Genomic DNA, 17,372 nt, shown 5'->3' with positions numbered 1-17,372 from the left:
TTTGGCCAAACTGCGAGAGGCAGTGAAGGATAGGGGTGCCTGGCGTGCTCTGGTCCATGGGGTCATGAAGAGTCGGACACGACTGAACGACTGAACAACAAAAGTTCGGCTCTGGAAGTTCCCAATGCTTGAAAACCTGTTCTTCTCAAATAATACCTAAGCATTTGAGTCTGTAAATAGAGCTCTCTTCTGTTGGCCTTGCTCACATTCACTTGACTCAGTATCACTAGGTGATATTGCTCTTGTACATAGTTCTCTAAGGTGGGGGAAATAGGATGGATGAGAACAGAAACAATGCCGTAGTTCGTACACTCTGTTAAGCAGCCTCTCTGTAGTGGAGGTGAGAAAACAAGAATGGTTTCTTTCTAACCACCACAGTTACAGTGCATTATGCGACACAGTTGTATGCATAGATGATGCACAGCTCCCCCCCCCTTTTTATTAAATGAGGGAGAGAATTGTGCAAGTTGTCTGTGCAACAAATCACATTGTAGGCATGGTAGAAGTGCTTCCGCTTTCACACTTGCCCATCTGTTTATCTAAGTCAGGCATAGGCAAACTCGGTCCTCCAGATGTTTTGGGACTACAACTCCCATCATCCCTAGCTAACAGGACCAGTGGTCAGGGATGATGGGAGTTGTAGTCCCAAAACATCTGAAGGGCAGAGTTTGCCGATGCCTGATCTAAGTTCATGGACCAGGTCTGTGCTTTGTGGCTTAGGGTCACAGTTCAAAGTGCACCTTGATTATTTTTAGGAGGCAATACCAGCTCAAAAGCACCAACATGCTCTCCAGATTCCCATGCACTGAAAATGCACTTTGAGGATTTTGTACAAGACCGTTTAAAAAGGAGGAGATCTGGGTTGCTTATACTTGTTTTGTCTCCACGCCCCCCCCCCCCCCGCCACGCCACGCCACGCCCCGAGAGAGCTGTTGAAGCTGGGGGAAAGTACTATTTTTCCTTTAAAATGCTGTTTTAACAAATCTTCAAACTGTTTTTGAATTAACAGGGCAGTAGTATAGCAATTTCAGGGCTCATCTGTGTGCGACAGCTGCTATGTTTTCTTCTTCAGAAAAATGGATTGTGTCTCTAGTCTATTGTTTGCTAAAATTGTGGCACATCAGAGTATTCTATTTTTTTATATTGTGTCTTTTAGCCTGTCTATTAGAACAGAAAATAGAGCAACATTTTTACCAGTCAACGTAAATTAGAAAATGCATTGCTAAATAATATGGGGTGCCCAAATGCATCAAAGAATGTATACATATTCTAATGTGCTATATATTTAGGCATTCTTACTCTGTCATGTATTTTTAATAATAATTGTATTTCCCTGTCTTTTCTAGAATAATGTGTTTTCTGGGACTAGCATGACACGAAGAAATACCTATGTATGTGAACGCTCTACAGATCGCTATTCTGCCATTCAGAATGGGAAAGACAACAGGTACTGAACCAGTTTCATGCGAAAATTAAGTTTTCATGTTGCTCTGGTACTTAAAGGAACATTTCATGTACACGTTTAACATACCAGTAGTTTCACAAGCCTCGGAGACAGAAACTCAACCTAAGCAGGCCTTGCAGCTAGAGAGGGAAAAGGAAGCCCCCAGAGTTTAGGGCATCCCTGACCAGCCTATAACAGTCTTCTGCTATTAAATGTCATCAGAAAAGTTGGGTATGTTTAGACTTAGGCAGGCATCTATCTTGTTTAGGCGGCTGTGTTCTTGTCCCTGCCCTGGATTGGCCAGAATGATAAGATGTCAAGCAAGATTCAGTAGAGTTGTAGCCTGTTTCATTCTTCCCTGAGTGTCAGCTGTCATTGCGCCCCTTTCTCCTGCCTCAGGCAAAACTGTTTCTGAGGTTTTTAGACTTGCACATACCTAAAAATCTCTACATTGGTATCATGAAGGAGATGCTGGGTAGCAGCAAGGAGAAATATTATTGAATACTGAAATTATATAATTCCATTTGACTGTATTGTTCCTCTTGTTAAATAGTTGCTTTCTGTGCTCTTCCCGAGTTGATTATATTTGCATTGAAATACATGCAGTGGCTTGTTCTTCTCTCTGCACTTTGAAATTACTAGAGGATTCATTTAAAGTGCTACCAGTAGCCTTTTAATCAGATACAATGGTAGAGATAATTCATCAAGACTAGCTGTGCAGATGAGTAAAAAACATTTACTGTGATTGATCAGGAAAGCTAGTTGCAGTTGCTTTTCTTTATTTATGCAAATTGATAGGATTTGGTGAGAGATTAATTACTTTTTATTTGAGGCATTCTGTGCTATTTTGATGAGTGGCCCAAAGTTCAAATGCTTTTGCTGCTACCTATTTTCCCTTGAATATCTATAAATACTACTAATTTCTATTTTCTTTCTGCATTTATTCCAAGCAAGTGCAGAAAGGGTAGCACCAGTGAGCAAGTTCCTTTCATATGTTTTAATTTGGGTTAGGAATCCTAAAAGTGTATGTCCATTACCTGAATTGAGCCAAGGAAAAGCAATCTTAAGACATTTTTCAGTAGAAGCTGTTGTTGACCTTGTTTTGGCTAAATGAGTTTTTTCTTAAGTATCCAACAGTAGTTCAAAGGTTCCACATGCAACTACTTTTATCTCAAGATATTCTAGAACATTTTATCTCAAGATATTCCTTTTCCTGCTTTCGTTTTTATGATGAAAGCCTAACAGAAATGTCAGCAAGCAGTACCTCCTCTACTGGCTCCGCTGTCTCTTCAGCAATATCAGCACGACCTCGACACCAGAAGTCCATGTCTGCCTCTGGCCACCCTATAAAAGTTACACTCCCAACTATCAAAGATGGCACTGAAGCTTATCGACCAAGGTATTTTTCAATATGTAGCATTTGTGTGGTACTTTGCATGGTTAGATGTTCTACAAATGTGCATAGTTACAAGTGGCACAACATCAGCACTCCTAGGCTCTGCCAGTCTACTGTGTATTTTGATCCTGCAGCCTTTAGCATCAATCAGTTGAGCTTACGTGATGGTGTTGGAATATTCACAAACATTCTAACTGCTTTAGTGGACAGAACTTTTATTGTTCTAGCTCACCAGAAGCCAGCATTGTGCCCTCCTTATGCTGTGTGGACTGCTACTCATGTTCCTTGACAAATGATCATGCCTGACTTAGGTTGATATGAGTTGTAGCCTACAACTTCTGGAAGGCAGGATGTTGGCTGCCGGTGTGAGCAAAGCACAAGTCGACAGTTTGTCTGGGGTTGATGGTGCATAGTTGCCCAAGAGACAGGAGTAACTTTCTAAAATCAGACTGAAAAATGTCCCTGTGGGGCAGGTAAGTGAAGAAGCAGGAAGTCATAGGCAAGGATTGAAAGGAGTAAGTAAGGATTGAAAGGAGCCCTTGAGAAACAAGAAGCTAAGGAATGGGTAGGAGAAAGAAAGAGGTGCTTGTTGCATTTTGTCTCATCCTTTCTGCAAGGAGCTCAGGAGTCCCCCACTCCCAGTTTTAGGACAACAGCAATACATTGAGTTCGTTCCACATTTTATCCTTCCAACAGTCCCTTGAGATAGATCAGGCTGTGAGATAGTGACTGGCCCTAGATCCTCTTAAAGGCTGAATGGGAACTTGAACTTGGGTCTCCCAAGTCTTTGTGTAATCTCTAACCCAGGCTTCCTCAAACTCGGCCCTCCAGATGTTTTGAGACTACAATTCCCATCATCCCTCACCACTGGTCCTACTAGCTAGGGATCATGGGAGTTGTAGGCCAAAAAATATCTGGAGGGCCGTGTTTGAGGAAGCCTGCTCCAACCACTAAATAAGACTTTGGAGGTAGGAATTGTATTTTCTTGTAGCCCCAAATCCTATCCATCTCTTGAATATAAAACCAACTCTGTGTGTGTGTGTGTGTGTGTGTATTTGTATTTGTATTTAAGTGCACCACTTTATCATGACAAAAATTTTACTCACAAATATCAAATACCACTAAACCCTTTTCCCTTTCTTGCTTTTTCTTCTACTTCCATTTGGGCTCTTCCCATTGGAATGAAAAATCCCATGTAACCTCTGAAACAGCAGCAAGACCTGATGTATCTGTTGCAGAAGATGCGTTTTCTCTTTCCCAAGCTTTTACTCTTTCTACAAACTATTTTGAATTAAAACATTCCACTGCTCTTCATCTCTTTAGAGACTTTAGAGACAGCATTGTACATAAAAACATACGGCTCATGTTATCCCAAGAAAGTGCATGTTGAGATGTGCTAATCATATTGAAGGTTTCTCATGACTTGGCTCTTTCTATCTCCCTTGTTTTTCAAATGTACTTCTGGCTTTCCAGCAGTGCAACTCAAAGAGCACCTGCTGCTTCCCCATCTGCTCACAGTATTAGTACTAGCACTCCAGACCGAACCCGTTTTCCTCGAGGGAGTTCGAGCCGAAGCACTTTCCATGGTGAGCAGCTACGGGAGCGGCGCAATGCCACTTACAATGGGCCACCTGCATCACCATCACACGAAACAGGCACGTTTGCTCAAACTAGAAGGGGGACGTCAACTGGCATTATAAGCAAAATAACTTCCAAATTTGTCCGCAGGTCAGTACCTTCCATCATTTCCATTTCCAGGTAACCCGAAAGGTGGAATAGAACGTTACATTGTTAGAAGCAAGCCTTGAAAGCGCCTGGATGAGAAACTGCTTGGAATCTCCCATTTAAGCCGGTGTAAAATCAAATTATAGGATACAGTAATGATGACGGCTTTTCCATATTCATGCCATTTTTTTAAAAAAAATCAGAAACTTACTGAATAAATTGTACTGTTCAAATCCAATAGGTATGAAAAACTTGGTTCTTTGGCTAGTGTCCCTGAAAATGTTGATAGGCATCCTAGCGCTTAAAGGCTGGTTCTAATGTCACTAATTTCATACGTGGGTTTTCACTTGTGTGCAGAAAAATGATATGTGCAGTGAGCATCATTTTTGGCATGTAGACACTTTAACTTAAGTTAAACATCTGTTTGACCAGACCAAAGACCCACCTAGTCTCACAGTCCACAAGCAGGACACGACTTCAGCAGCACTCTCTCCATTTGGGTTCCCTCACAACTAGTATTTAGAAACATACCACCTCTAATGCTCTTATGACTAGTGGCTATGGATAGCTTTTTCCTCCACAAAATTGTCTAATTCCCTTTTAAAGCTGTCCAAGTTGATGGCCGCATCTTTAACTTGCAAACTCCAAGTTTGCTTATCTGCTGCTATGTGAGGACGTGCTTTCTTTTGTCTCCTGGGTCTTCCAACATTCCGCTTCATTGGCTGACCCTGGGCTCCAGTATTATATGAGAGAGAGAGAGAGAGAGAGAGAGAGAGAGAGAGAGAGAGAGAGAGAATCCTCTCCCTATCCATCATGTCCCGCCTCACTCAACTTCTTTTCTAAATTAGAAAGTTGCAAAAGATGCAACCTTTCTCTTGGGACGTTTTACAGCCTCGTGATAATTTTGATTGCCTTTTTCTGAACCTTTTGCAACTCTACAATATCCTTCATGACATGCGGTGACCGAACTCTGAGAACCTGCTGCAATTCTGGATTTCTCACTATGCACTAATGTAGCAAAATAGACATGGGCTCTCTCTATAATGTGACAATTTCCTACAAGGAAATGGTGTAGGAAATTCATATTGCCTGGAGCAGCCCCAAGTATCTTTTTTAAAAACAAACAAACAAATTTCCCCATTCATCTTGACCCATTCAACACCATTTGTTTTGACGGTTTCCATCTCCTGTTAGAACTAAAGATATTACTGATTTCAAAAGGACTCTAGTTTAACATTTAAACATTTATTGATACTATATTCCAAAAACACAGCCTAACATGTAACCTGTTGGGGGTACATTGGGTCCCGTAATGTTAATTAAAAACTTAATTAGCTAGCATCTTAAGTTTAATTGTTATTTTGAAATGGCATTTTCTGAATCCAGAGCCTTTAAAATTTTGTATGGTAATGGTGAGGTTCACTAAAATCAGTAGGTGTTTTGCTAGTCACTTTGTTGCCCTGTGAACCTTATCAGTGGCATTTGATAATAAGGCAGTTTCCAGTTCTGAAATTCTTTCCATGATTCTATTAATTAGAGAACTCACTTAACAGCTCATCAGATTTCACACATTGTGGTGCCACATGTGCAGATACTTGGAAAATGTCATGTCATCTTTGTGTTGTTTTAACAGTTACATTTAATTTTAAGTTATGTTCACAGCTTGCATCAATATTGTCCCTTTTTAATTGAATATATTTAGAAATACATTTCACTTATACCAGTAACTTAAAGTGTTCAGTAGTGTACAAATATGTGCTTGGGATCAGAAGTACATTTTTTTAAAAAAATACTGTAATAAAGCATATTTTATAAACGTGCAATCTAGCATATGATTGATACCTTATAAAGAATTATTTGCTGCTTGTTCTCAAAGTGTTCTGGTGAGTTTATGGAATGTTCTGTGTAGATCAGCCCTGCACAATTTGTGACCCACCAAGCTGAAAGCAGCCCATAAGAAGCATGATAAAAACCCTCTTTTTAGTGCCTGCCTAGGATTGCAAAAGATAGTTGTCAAAAATGATGTGCCAAGACTTCTACGTATTTTCTGACTTGGAAATACAGGGTTTACTGTCTCAGAATGGTCCTGTCAAATTCAAGGTGAGAATTATGATGCATGTATACTAGTTCTTCTCCAGCTTGGATTTTAAACGGAGCTGGAGAAGAACTGTATTCCTTGCACTCTACCTAAACTGGCTGTAGCCTGTGCTGGTCAGCAACAGCAAGCAGAAGGGAGCCTGGCAAACTGGTATACTGTGAGCCAAGCACAAATAGCCTGTGGGATGTGCAGTTTTCCCATAGGCCTGTTGACTTTGCAGTGGGGTGGGGAATGGTGTGAAAGCTCATGGGGTTTTGTAAAGTCTAAATTCAAATTGGCTTAGAGATGGGCATGCTGATCCATTGTGAAAAAGGTAGAGCTCACCTGTTATTGGTGGCCTAGTGCATAGCAGATGGGCAGCATTTTGGTTAGGTGGGTCACATGCTACACAGGTCTGATATACTTGTATATTTAATGTCATTTTAAATATTATGATGGACTATTGTGTGGGACGGGCTATACAACACTCTGCAGATGTTGCAAGAAGTGGTGTCTTTGAGCCCTTAAATAAGAGCCGTTAAAGTTGGGAGGTAGAAAATTTTAGTATGTTTTTTTAGGTGGTATCCAATAGGCCTTAATTTGCAAATAACTAACACAATTGGCAAATGTGCTGCTGTGTTATGACTTAAGGGCATGGCAAAGCACACGGCTAAATGTTAATAGCGAACTGTTTGAGGCATCTTCGTGAGTAAGAACCCCTGTCTGGATAAGTTCCTTGCTGACTGCAGTGGTGGTCTCTCGCCATTAATACACAGTCGGGTGGGGAAAGGAAAGAATGGAGCATAACCGCCGTATGGCTTCTGGCTTTTGAGCGTGGTTATTTTAAGCTCATGGTGTAAGGGGGGGAGGGGGGGCAATCTGAAGTTACCCAGCCAGGGTAAAAATAAACTGAAGTTTCATAGGGAGAAAGTAAAGTGCAACTTTGGAAAAACACTATTAAAAAAAATACTAGTAAATGATGATTTCGTGCTATTTGCTCAAAAGTAATTTTTAACTTTGTTCTGGATAACCGATTTTCTTGACTCATTTTTTTTTTAACCATTTATTAAAATCTTGACCTTAACTTTGTTTTGAGGGATCCAAGTGAAGGCGAAGCCAGTGGCAGAACTGACACCTCAAGGTGAGGAGCCACGATTAATACTTCGCTGCTAGGTCCCTTTGTGTTCAAAGCTTTATGATTCTGAAAGCCTTTAAACTAATATGTAAAATGGAGGAGTCTCTAAATAACTTATCTTTAAAAAAAATACTATGTATGAGTTAAATTCCCCATTTCTCTTTTAAATACTATTAAGTTTAAATAACTTAAAAAAAAAAAAAACAAGCTGTGATTCTGCAAGTTCTTAGACTTCAGCAAGTCCACTTTGGGAAACAGCTCCCTTCTAAGTGTTTGCAAGGTCACAGCTTAAAAAAACCCAAACTATGTACAGTATATTTGAATATTCAAGCATTATCTTTCATTGCTTAGTAAAATCATACATTGCCATTCTGAGAACTTTGACAACTGCCTAATACGCACTTTTGCCATACACCTCTGCTTTTTACAAATACTAAAATAAAAAAATGTGCTGGCAAATCGTTTGGGGTTAATAAGAGTATATGCATTAGAGAACCTTGTGGCCCTCAAAAACTAAATTATTTGGCCCTCTAAACTCTCCCCAGGCTACACCTCCTCCTTGCCCTGCTTCACACTCTTTTTGAGTGTGTTTGCTTGGCTGCAGTGTGTCCGTGAATTCCTTGAACTCTGATAACACCTCTTGCTTCCCTAGATGGAGGATAGAGGGACAGGAACTTGGCCTACTTTACAAAAAGTGAAATTTACTTTCCTATCACTGCCCACTTTGGCCTCTGGCCCTGCTCACGACCGTCATGTGGCCCTTGGAAGGTTGCTCAGAAGGGAATGTAGCCTTTGGGCTGAAAAAGCTTGCCTACTCATAGTATATATAAAACAATAACAGACGGATGCTATTTTTAAAGATTGCTATATAACACACTCTGGAGATGTGGGAGTTAGCCTTGGACTGATGCCTTACTCAAATCCTGCTTGCAGGCTGCTTAGTTTGAACCAAGGACACTACACACAAACACACACTGAGAGTCATAAATAAGTTGCCCCCATTCATCTGCTTCACAGCAAGGGGTTATCCTAGGAATGTTTGTGTGTGTTGGCTTTTATTCCGTGGCCAACGTGCTGCCTGGCATGCAAACCCAAAGCCTGCTCCTCAGCACAGAGCTTGTGTGTGAAGCTTCTCTTTAACAATCTGAGCAAACTTAGTGTGTGTGTGTGGGGGGGTGTTCCCTCTTGAAAGTGGTTTACATATCAGGAAGGGATGGTCTACATGAATGCTATTGTGCCTAGTATTCAATTGGCATTTTATACACTGAATACGTAAATCTCATTTTGCTGACCACTCCTTTGAGATGCCATGGTCCATATTCTTCCCAGTATTGTATGCTGGAAAGACCAGAACCATCATTTCTATACTTTTAGTAACTGATCCCTCCATCCTATCAACTTGTGTAGTAAGCTTCCCTAAAAGATGTTGTTACTGGAAGACCACATTACATTTTTATTAAACACATGTATGTGTCGCTGGTGAAAGTGCTGCTCGTGATGTTAGTGCTCGCTAGCAGTCACATTTTCTACTTGCTGGTGAAATTATGGGTGCTGAATGAAAAGGAGTGTGTCATCCTGCTTAACTTTTGCAGGTGTTAAAGATTAAAATAGCATTGCCTAGACCACCACCACCACCCACTATCACTGGCAAGAAAGTTCCTAACTTAGATGCTGAAAAATCTACTTGATAGAAAACTAAAGCTAAGTTCCAATGGTTGATCATTTTGCTGCCCTTTAGTCATGCATTGCAGGCTACAAAATGATTCTGGAATCCACCCAAGGATTGGAATTAGTTGCTGATTTTTCTTCTTGCGACAGCTCCTAGCCAAATATTCTTCCCTGAAATGCTTCTGGTTAGGGAGTGGCTTTTCAGATGTAGGGTGGGCAGTGGACTTAGAAGCTCTGCAGAGGGTACCTAACTGTGGACCACGTAGACATGATGTATTGTGTATAAGCAGTACATTTTGCGGTGATAAAATATTTCTGTTCTCCTGTCACATTCCAGTTGTTAGGCTGAAGCCACTGCACTGCTCCTTGCTCCACAGCTTATTTCCTTACATGATGTTGGAAAGGTCATAGGACTTTAATATACTAAATGATGTCTAAACAGACACTGAATAATTATCAGCAAGCATGGGACCGTTGAAGGCAGACAGTGTGTGAAGTTTTAGCTGAAAGAATACCAATTAACAACAACAACAACAACAACAACAACAACAACAACAACAACAACAACAATAAACATACTTTGCTAGGGCTATTATTCTGTGCACTCTTATTTGGGAGTGAGTCCTGTTGAACTCAGTTGACCTTAGTACTTAGTAAACATGCATATGATAGAACTGCCCAATTGTTTTCTTCCCCATTACATCACAAAATAATTTGTGGAAGATGTTGCCAAAACATTATGAAATACTTTATAATGGGAAGTAGTGTATTCCCTGTCAATTATTGGTTTGAGTTCATAAATGTTCTGTATTGCACAGAAGGTAATGGCAGATATGACGGAGAGCCATGCTGTGAGCATTTCTGTCACTGCCATCCTATCGTTGTGCATGTTTGGGGTTGAACAGAGAAGAAACATACTTCATGGATTTGTGTCCCTTGAGTGCCAAGTTTTAAAGATAAACTAGTTATAATTATTTATAAAATTGGACAGTAGAATGAAGCAACCCAGTTGTTTAAGATATTCTCATATTATTAATTATGTAGGTTGAGATATTATTGCTTGGAGGAGGCATTCTAGGCAAGAATTGCCCAAAATTATTTCCCTTACTTTCTCAACTTCCAACTTTAAATTTGCAAAATAAGCTGTTATTGTAAAGGAGGGTAACATTTTTTAATTACTAATGCATGAAAGGTGGCTTCCTTTATTCCCTGCTTTTCTCAGCATTCCTTGCCTTCTGTTTTGCGTGGCCTTTCAGTGTTTCAGTGATCTCCCTAAAGATGAGACCTAACCAAGTTGATAGTTGAGAAACCTCTTTTTGTTGCTCTACTAAGCGAGGATAATTTTGATCAAGAGCATTTTTAAATTGTCTGGTGCTTAAGTGTAATTCCTTAATTTGTCATTGGTATATAAATGTTGTTTCTTTTTCAGGAGCACTTCTGGGGAACCAAAAGACAGAGAAAAAGAAGATGGTAAAGATTCTAAGCCACGGTCTTTGAGGTTCACGTGGAGCATGAAGACCACAAGCTCCATGGACCCAAATGATATGATGAGAGAGATTCGAAAAGTGTTAGACGTTAACAATTGTGACTATGAACAAAAAGAGAGGTTCCTGCTCTTCTGTGTCCATGGCGATGCACGACAAGACAGCCTCGTCCAGTGGGAGATGGAAGTTTGTAAATTGCCACGCCTGTCACTCAATGGAGTCCGCTTCAAGCGAATATCCGGGACTTCTATTGCCTTTAAAAACATTGCATCCAAAATAGCGAATGAGCTTAAGCTGTAAAGAGCAACAACGTTTCCGGGATCAGGGAAGAGTCTAGCTTACATTCTGAATGTACTGGTTATGCCTAACATGATTGGCTTGTGAAACTCCCCATGTAGAAATTGCCCCATTGCAATAAGGCTATACATAGTTATTCTGAATTGTAAAATTAAATTCAGTATGACCTATATTAAAAGGAAAAAAACTGTAGCTGAAGAAGTTATGTTCACATGTACAGGTAAGTATATAGAGCATTTTGTTCATTTTATGTTCATAGAGTTGTATAATAAAAAGAAGGCTTAAATGCAGATCTTGTATAGTTGTCTAGATATCAGCACAGAAGTGTGTTTGCTTTGAGTTAAGAAGTTCTTCCTGGTCATTATTTACATTTTTTGTGGTTTTTATAATTCTTACCTCTTACCATGCATTTTTTAAAAACTACGTCCATAGTAGAAATGCACACAAAAAAATGTTTTCACAACTGTAGCATGAACAATTTTAGTTACTTTAAAACAAATCACATATAAAAATTGAATTAGTCAAGGACAGATTGGCTTTTGTTGTATACAAGATTTTTCCTGCTTCCCTTTCACTCTTAGCCTCCTTTATAGAACAGTGTTTATTTGGCAGAATAAAAAATAAAAATGCAACCATGTTTACAGTGTTGGCACTTACAGTGAAGAAAAGGGGGTTCTGAGTATGATGGCCTCTGGCCCCTTGAAACATATTGGGGATCAGAAATCACGTCTTGATAACATTTTTTTAAAAAAAGTTTTTTGGAAGACTGAAATATTGCTCTTGTGACATATGGTCAAATGTAGCAACAGAATAGAAGTACAGTTCATATTCATTCATCATGGAGTGAAATACTATTGTTCTCTGCCTTCACAAATCCCACTTTATGAAAATACATTGTTTCATAGCACAAGGTATTCTGAAATGTTGCCCAATTGTAAGAGCTAATAAATGACACCTCAGGAATTAACTGGTTTTTGGAATATTCCCCACCCCATCCCACGCTCCAGTACATGCAGTTTCATATACTTTACAGCTGAGCAAACATTGTTTATAACAATAGATTATTATTACTTACATGATTGTACAAATTTTGTTCTCATATATCTTGTTTGTGTTTCTAATATTTTGCCCACTTTCTTGTATTTATTCCACATCATTATGCCTGTAATGTGCAGCTGTGAGTAGGCATTTGCCTATGGAAGTAAAGAAAACTCCTTCATAATTGGTGATATATAAACTATGTAAAACCACTAGTACCTGGTACATTTTAATATTTGTTATTTTGTACTGAATTAATCATAGCGGTTGGTCGTGCAATGTTATTTAATGTCGTAATTACTGTAATTTCAGCATACGGGCCCCATCCGCACACCCCTGTAAACATTAGAGAAGTCATTCAAAATTGTCACTTTATCTAAAAAGCAAAAATGAAAAAAAAGAAGCTGTGGTAAACTCTGTAACCCGAAGTTAGAAGGCTGTAAGTGTAGCTAAATGTGCCATTTGAGAATGGATTTCTGACAGATGGACTTGACATGCTGTACTGTACTGTGATGTAGCTCTCCTGTAACAGTTCTGTTCTGAAATGAACGTGTATTGTTGCCTTAGAAGAAGAAGAAAAAGGATGGTGTTTTGGCAAGAAAGAACTGTACCCCTTTTTATCTGGTGTTCCTTTTTAAAATAATAATAATAATAATAACAATTTTTTTGATGCAAGTCATCCTAATTCACATTCACTGGTGCACTCTATTAAAAACTTACTTGAACGGTTCTCATACTACCCTCCCTTGTCTTTTGCTCTTTGTCGCTAACTGTGCCAGTTGGATGGTTTGAGGCTCCAGTGAGGAAGGGTTGCAAGGGGAGGCGGTGGTGGGTGGTGGTTGTTGCAGGTTTGTGAAAGCTTTTCGATTTGTGTGTTTCTTTTATTTCCGAATAGTTTCTTAAAACCAACCCAGTGCCTCCCCTCCCCAACCTTGGCCTTGTTTCTCTTTTTTGAGGGGGCATGGTTCAGTTTTAGAGGACCCCAGGTCCTTGCATGAATTCATTCCAGATGTGAACTTGGGACTGTTTTTGTTGTTGTTGTTGTTGAGATTTTCCTTAGTATGCCCAATTCCTAAGGCTCTGGATAGGTTATGAAACTTAAGAATGTAAACATTTTAATCATCTAAAAATCAAGTAAAATTGATGAATTCACAAGACACTAAACAAATTATCTTAATCACTCACAAGCAGTTTAGCCGTACCATTTAATGTCAGCCTCGCCAAAGAATTTTCATTATGTGCATCTTCTGCCTTCCTCCAAAGGGTTTAGGGTAGCCTACATGATTCTGTTTTATCAGCACAATGACTGTGAAATAGGCCGGGCTAAGATAAGGGTCTAAAGCAGGGAATGTGAAGCATTTTAAGCTTGAGGACCACATTCCCTCCTGGGCAACCATTTGGGGGCCACATGGCAGTGGTGGGTGAGACTAGAGGCAACAGTGGGCAGAGTAACAAATGTTACTGTAGGCTAGGTTCTACACACACTCATGCACCCATCTCTATCAATCTAGGCAAACAAGAAGCATCGTCCTAGAGTTCAAGGGCACATTCCAGACTGGCAAAAAACACTTGAGGTGCCAAGTAGGGCAGTTGAGGAGTGTGGCTGTGGAGTGTCACATAGGCCTGAAGTTCCCTGTCCCTGAACTAAGAGCACCCTGTGGCTTAGAAGGACTTCACCATAAATGGTTGAGAATTTCCCCCTAAAAGTTTTTTATTCAGTGCAATTTACATTGTCAGTTTTCCTCTGAAATAACAAGAATTGTAAGCATACTCTGCTTTTACATAAAAGCTTACACACTAAACTTGGTTCATAAGCAAGCTGCGGTCTTTCCTAGATGGTGATCGCTTGACCACAATTGCCCATGCATAGGTGAGCTCAAGGTTGGATTACTGCAGCGTGAGGGCTACCTTTGGGCTTGGTCCAGAGGCTGCACCCGGTGTGGATAACAATCTGCTACTCGGCCAAGTCCAAGGTGTTTGTACTAAAGTATATTAGCTACTTGAGAAACCGCCTTAGCCCTTATATACCCTGTAGATCATTGCAATTTGTGGGAGATTTTCTTCTGCAAATTCCGATGATCTCAGAAGCCTGCTCCACAGTAACTCGGAAAAAGACTTTCATTGTCGCTGCCCCATTCTGTGGAATAGCATTTCTGTCAAGATATGACAGGTACCCACTATCTGTGCTTTCCAGGGACTAAATGAAGATATTTTTCTTCTGATGGGCTTTCCTATCTGGATAACTGGGTCTTTGCTACAATATTCTGTAGTGGTTTGTTTTAAATGTATCAGCATTTTTTGTGTGTTTGAACTTTTCTTTGCTGTTTTTATTGCTGTGAGATGATTTTGTAGAAGGTGATTAGTAAATTGTGATTAATAAGAATATAAAGATGGTAGGCAAGTAAATATTTATTTGCAACCATCAGGACACATGGTGGTTTGCAGAGTAGAATTCCAGCCTGGAATTTGACCCAGGAAAAACGGAGAGGAGGGGTAAATGTGATGGTTTCATTTTAACATGTGCTTAGGCTGAGTTGGGGGATGACCATAGCTCTATGGTAGCGCATCTGCTCTGCATGCAGAATGCCTCAATTTCAATCCCTGGCATCTCTAAGTAGGGCTGAGAAAAACCACTGCCTGAAACCTGTATAGGCACTGCCAGTCAAAGAATCATAGAATTGTAGAGTTGGATGGGCCCCCTAAGCGTTACCTAGTCCAACCCCCTGGAATGCAGGAATCTCAGCTAAAGCATCCATGACAGTTGACCATCCAACCTCTGCTTCAAAACCTCCAGGGAAGGAGAGACCTCAAGCTCCAGTCAATGTAGACAATACTGAGCATGATGGACCAATATTCTGATTCAGTACAAGGCAGGTTCCAATGTTCTGATGAGCTGCAGATAGGAATGTGGGGTTTCAACCAAAGGTGTCATGAGAAAGTGGGTTTTGACTATGGATGTGAAGTAAGAGGTGGCATTGTGCAGGTTGGGTGGGTAGTTGAGAGTGGATTTTTGGGGACATTAAGACAACTGAGGATGATGGAGCTTGGAGGAAAGAAGGTAATACGCAGGGATATATCTGGATGTGGGTGGAAAGTGAAGTGACTAAAGCAAAGGCAGTCTTTGAAAGTAATAGCAAATTACTCTGCTAGAGCTGAGAGTGAGCAGGAACCTATTGTAGGGAATTAAGAAAGGGAGCAGGTAAGCCACGTCCCACATAGTTGATCAGAAGTCACGTACACCATTTAAATGGCAATGTCCATCAACTTGCAGAGAGGCATCAAATATTTTACTGAGGGGGTCAAAAGGACCTTGGCTCCTAGGAGTTGGCTCCTATAAGGAAGAGCGTCATGTGGCCAGACTGAGGCTATTATTTTGGCAAAGTGCAGGATATACATGAGCTGACCAAGCTGAGGCAAACAGAGGAGAAGATTGGTCATCACCCAGCTAGACCTGCAATCAAAATAACTTAAGAGGCATGCTGCATCAGGCCAAAGATCCATCTAGCCAAGCATCTTCACATTGGCCAACCCAATGCCTTACGGGAGCCTATAGTCTAAAGCAGGCATGGCCAAACTTGGCCCTTCAGCTGTTTTGGGACTACAACTCCCGTCATTGCTAGCTAACGGGACCAGTGGTCAGGGATAATGGGAATTGTAGTCCCAAAACAGCTGGAGGGCCACGTTTGGCCATGCCTGGTCTAAAGGTTCTATTTGATTCTGCCTCTACTCCATTCTTCCAAGAGGTGGTACAGCTGTGAAGAGATTATTGTGTGCTAGATGATCAATCTATTAATTTGATGCACAGGTTTGGTGATTCTCCTTTTGGGACTCTGCTGGCCAGCTGTGCCCTTTAATTATATTTACAATGATAGATTCCCTCCCCACCCCCACCCCAAAAAACCATGTTGCTAAGCCAAAGTTTGACCCTTAATTTTTATTCAGCCTCAGAATTAATGTGCTTTTTTCTCGCATAGAGTCTTAGAAACCAGTAATGCAGAATAAAATGAGATTTGGGGGGTGGGGGAGAAAGATTAGCTTCTTTATGACAGCTCCTGCTGGAGGAAAATGTATATAATTCCCAATATCTTAGTAATTAAAAGAACACTTCTAGTACAGCACTTGGACAGTGAGGCATGGTAAAATTCTTAATTACTTGGGGAATTACTTTAGTAGCGACATCAAATGAAAACAAGTTAAGCTTATTAATGAATTCCTACCAAAGAGCTACTGAACTAAAGATGAAATAGCATAAAATAGGGGGAGGAAGTGATCATTTCATGTAACTGGTTTATGGATGTGTAGTGAAGTGTTTAGTGAAGATTAAGTACTGGAAGGTTTATATCATTAAACTAAAAAAAAATGATCTTGGTTTCTCTTGCAGAGGCAATATGCCTGCAGACCTGGACTCACTTTGGATTCAAAGTTTCTGGACCTAAATATGCTCAAAACCTACTTCTGGCTGTCCTGGTGAATGAGATAAGGTCAGGGGTAACAATGGAGACATGGGGGCCAGGCCACCACATGCATTATGTGAACTTGATTTCAAAGAATGCTTGCATAGGGCTTATGAATCAAGAGCATAAAAAGAGTCTGCTGGATCAGGCCAATAGCCCATCTAGTCCAGCATCTCATAGTGGCCAAGAACATGATTATGGGAAGCCTGAAAGCAGTTGTCCCGGATTTAAGGCAGGGGACGAGGACACTCCAGCCCTACCTAGAGGTCACTGATTGAACCTAGGACCAGATCCTGTCCCACTGAGCTGTGGCGAAATGCCTCACACTGCAAGTAGGCCTCACACTTTATTGGGTCTGGAAGCGGAAGAGGAGAATCAGAAGATGACAGGGAAAACTTTTCCAAATCAACTGTGAAGTCCCATCTGCTTTATTGCTTGAAACTTCAGAAGAAGCCAATAGATCAAATATCCCGGGGAGGAAATCGCCCTTCTCCTCCTATTGAGGCAGCACTTTTTTTTAGAGAGAGAGTTCAGTCGCACACAATGCCATTGTTTTTCCTGCCTGAGCCTACCAATCACGGCTATTGTGCATTGGTATGTGAAGTGCTTGGTGCAACAGGAAGCCCTGGAAATGGGTGTGTGTGTGTGTGTTGT

At 40.5% G+C, this 17,372-nt stretch overlaps 1 protein-coding gene across 7 annotated transcripts in view; it reads left to right on the top strand.

Annotated features, from left to right (window-relative positions):
- The window catches only part of MARK1 (microtubule affinity regulating kinase 1), a 68,893-nt gene extending 55,890 nt beyond the window's left edge, over positions 1-13,003 (top strand). For 3 of the 7 annotated variants that reach the window (XM_033144741.1, XM_033144742.1, XM_033144746.1), the window contains 5 exons: positions 1,347-1,447; positions 2,682-2,843; positions 4,314-4,568; positions 7,739-7,783; positions 10,875-13,003. In XM_033144741.1, the coding sequence (XP_033000632.1) occupies positions 1,347-1,447; positions 2,682-2,843; positions 4,314-4,568; positions 7,739-7,783; positions 10,875-11,229 (918 nt within the window). In that variant the 3' untranslated portion in view covers positions 11,230-13,003. The remainder of the gene's footprint in view (positions 1-1,346; positions 1,448-2,681; positions 2,844-4,313; positions 4,569-7,738; positions 7,784-10,874) is intronic. The other 4 variants (XM_033144743.1, XM_033144747.1, XM_033144744.1 and 1 more) reach the window with 3 other exon arrangements.
- The last annotated feature ends 4,369 nt before the right edge of the window (positions 13,004-17,372 follow it).

The sequence above is a fragment of the Lacerta agilis genome, chromosome 3, assembly GCF_009819535.1.
Source record: "Lacerta agilis isolate rLacAgi1 chromosome 3, rLacAgi1.pri, whole genome shotgun sequence".
Classification (NCBI taxonomy): domain Eukaryota; kingdom Metazoa; phylum Chordata; class Lepidosauria; order Squamata; family Lacertidae; genus Lacerta; species Lacerta agilis.
The sequence above is the reverse complement of the archived record's forward strand: the minus strand, read 5'-3'. Positions and strand labels throughout refer to the sequence as shown.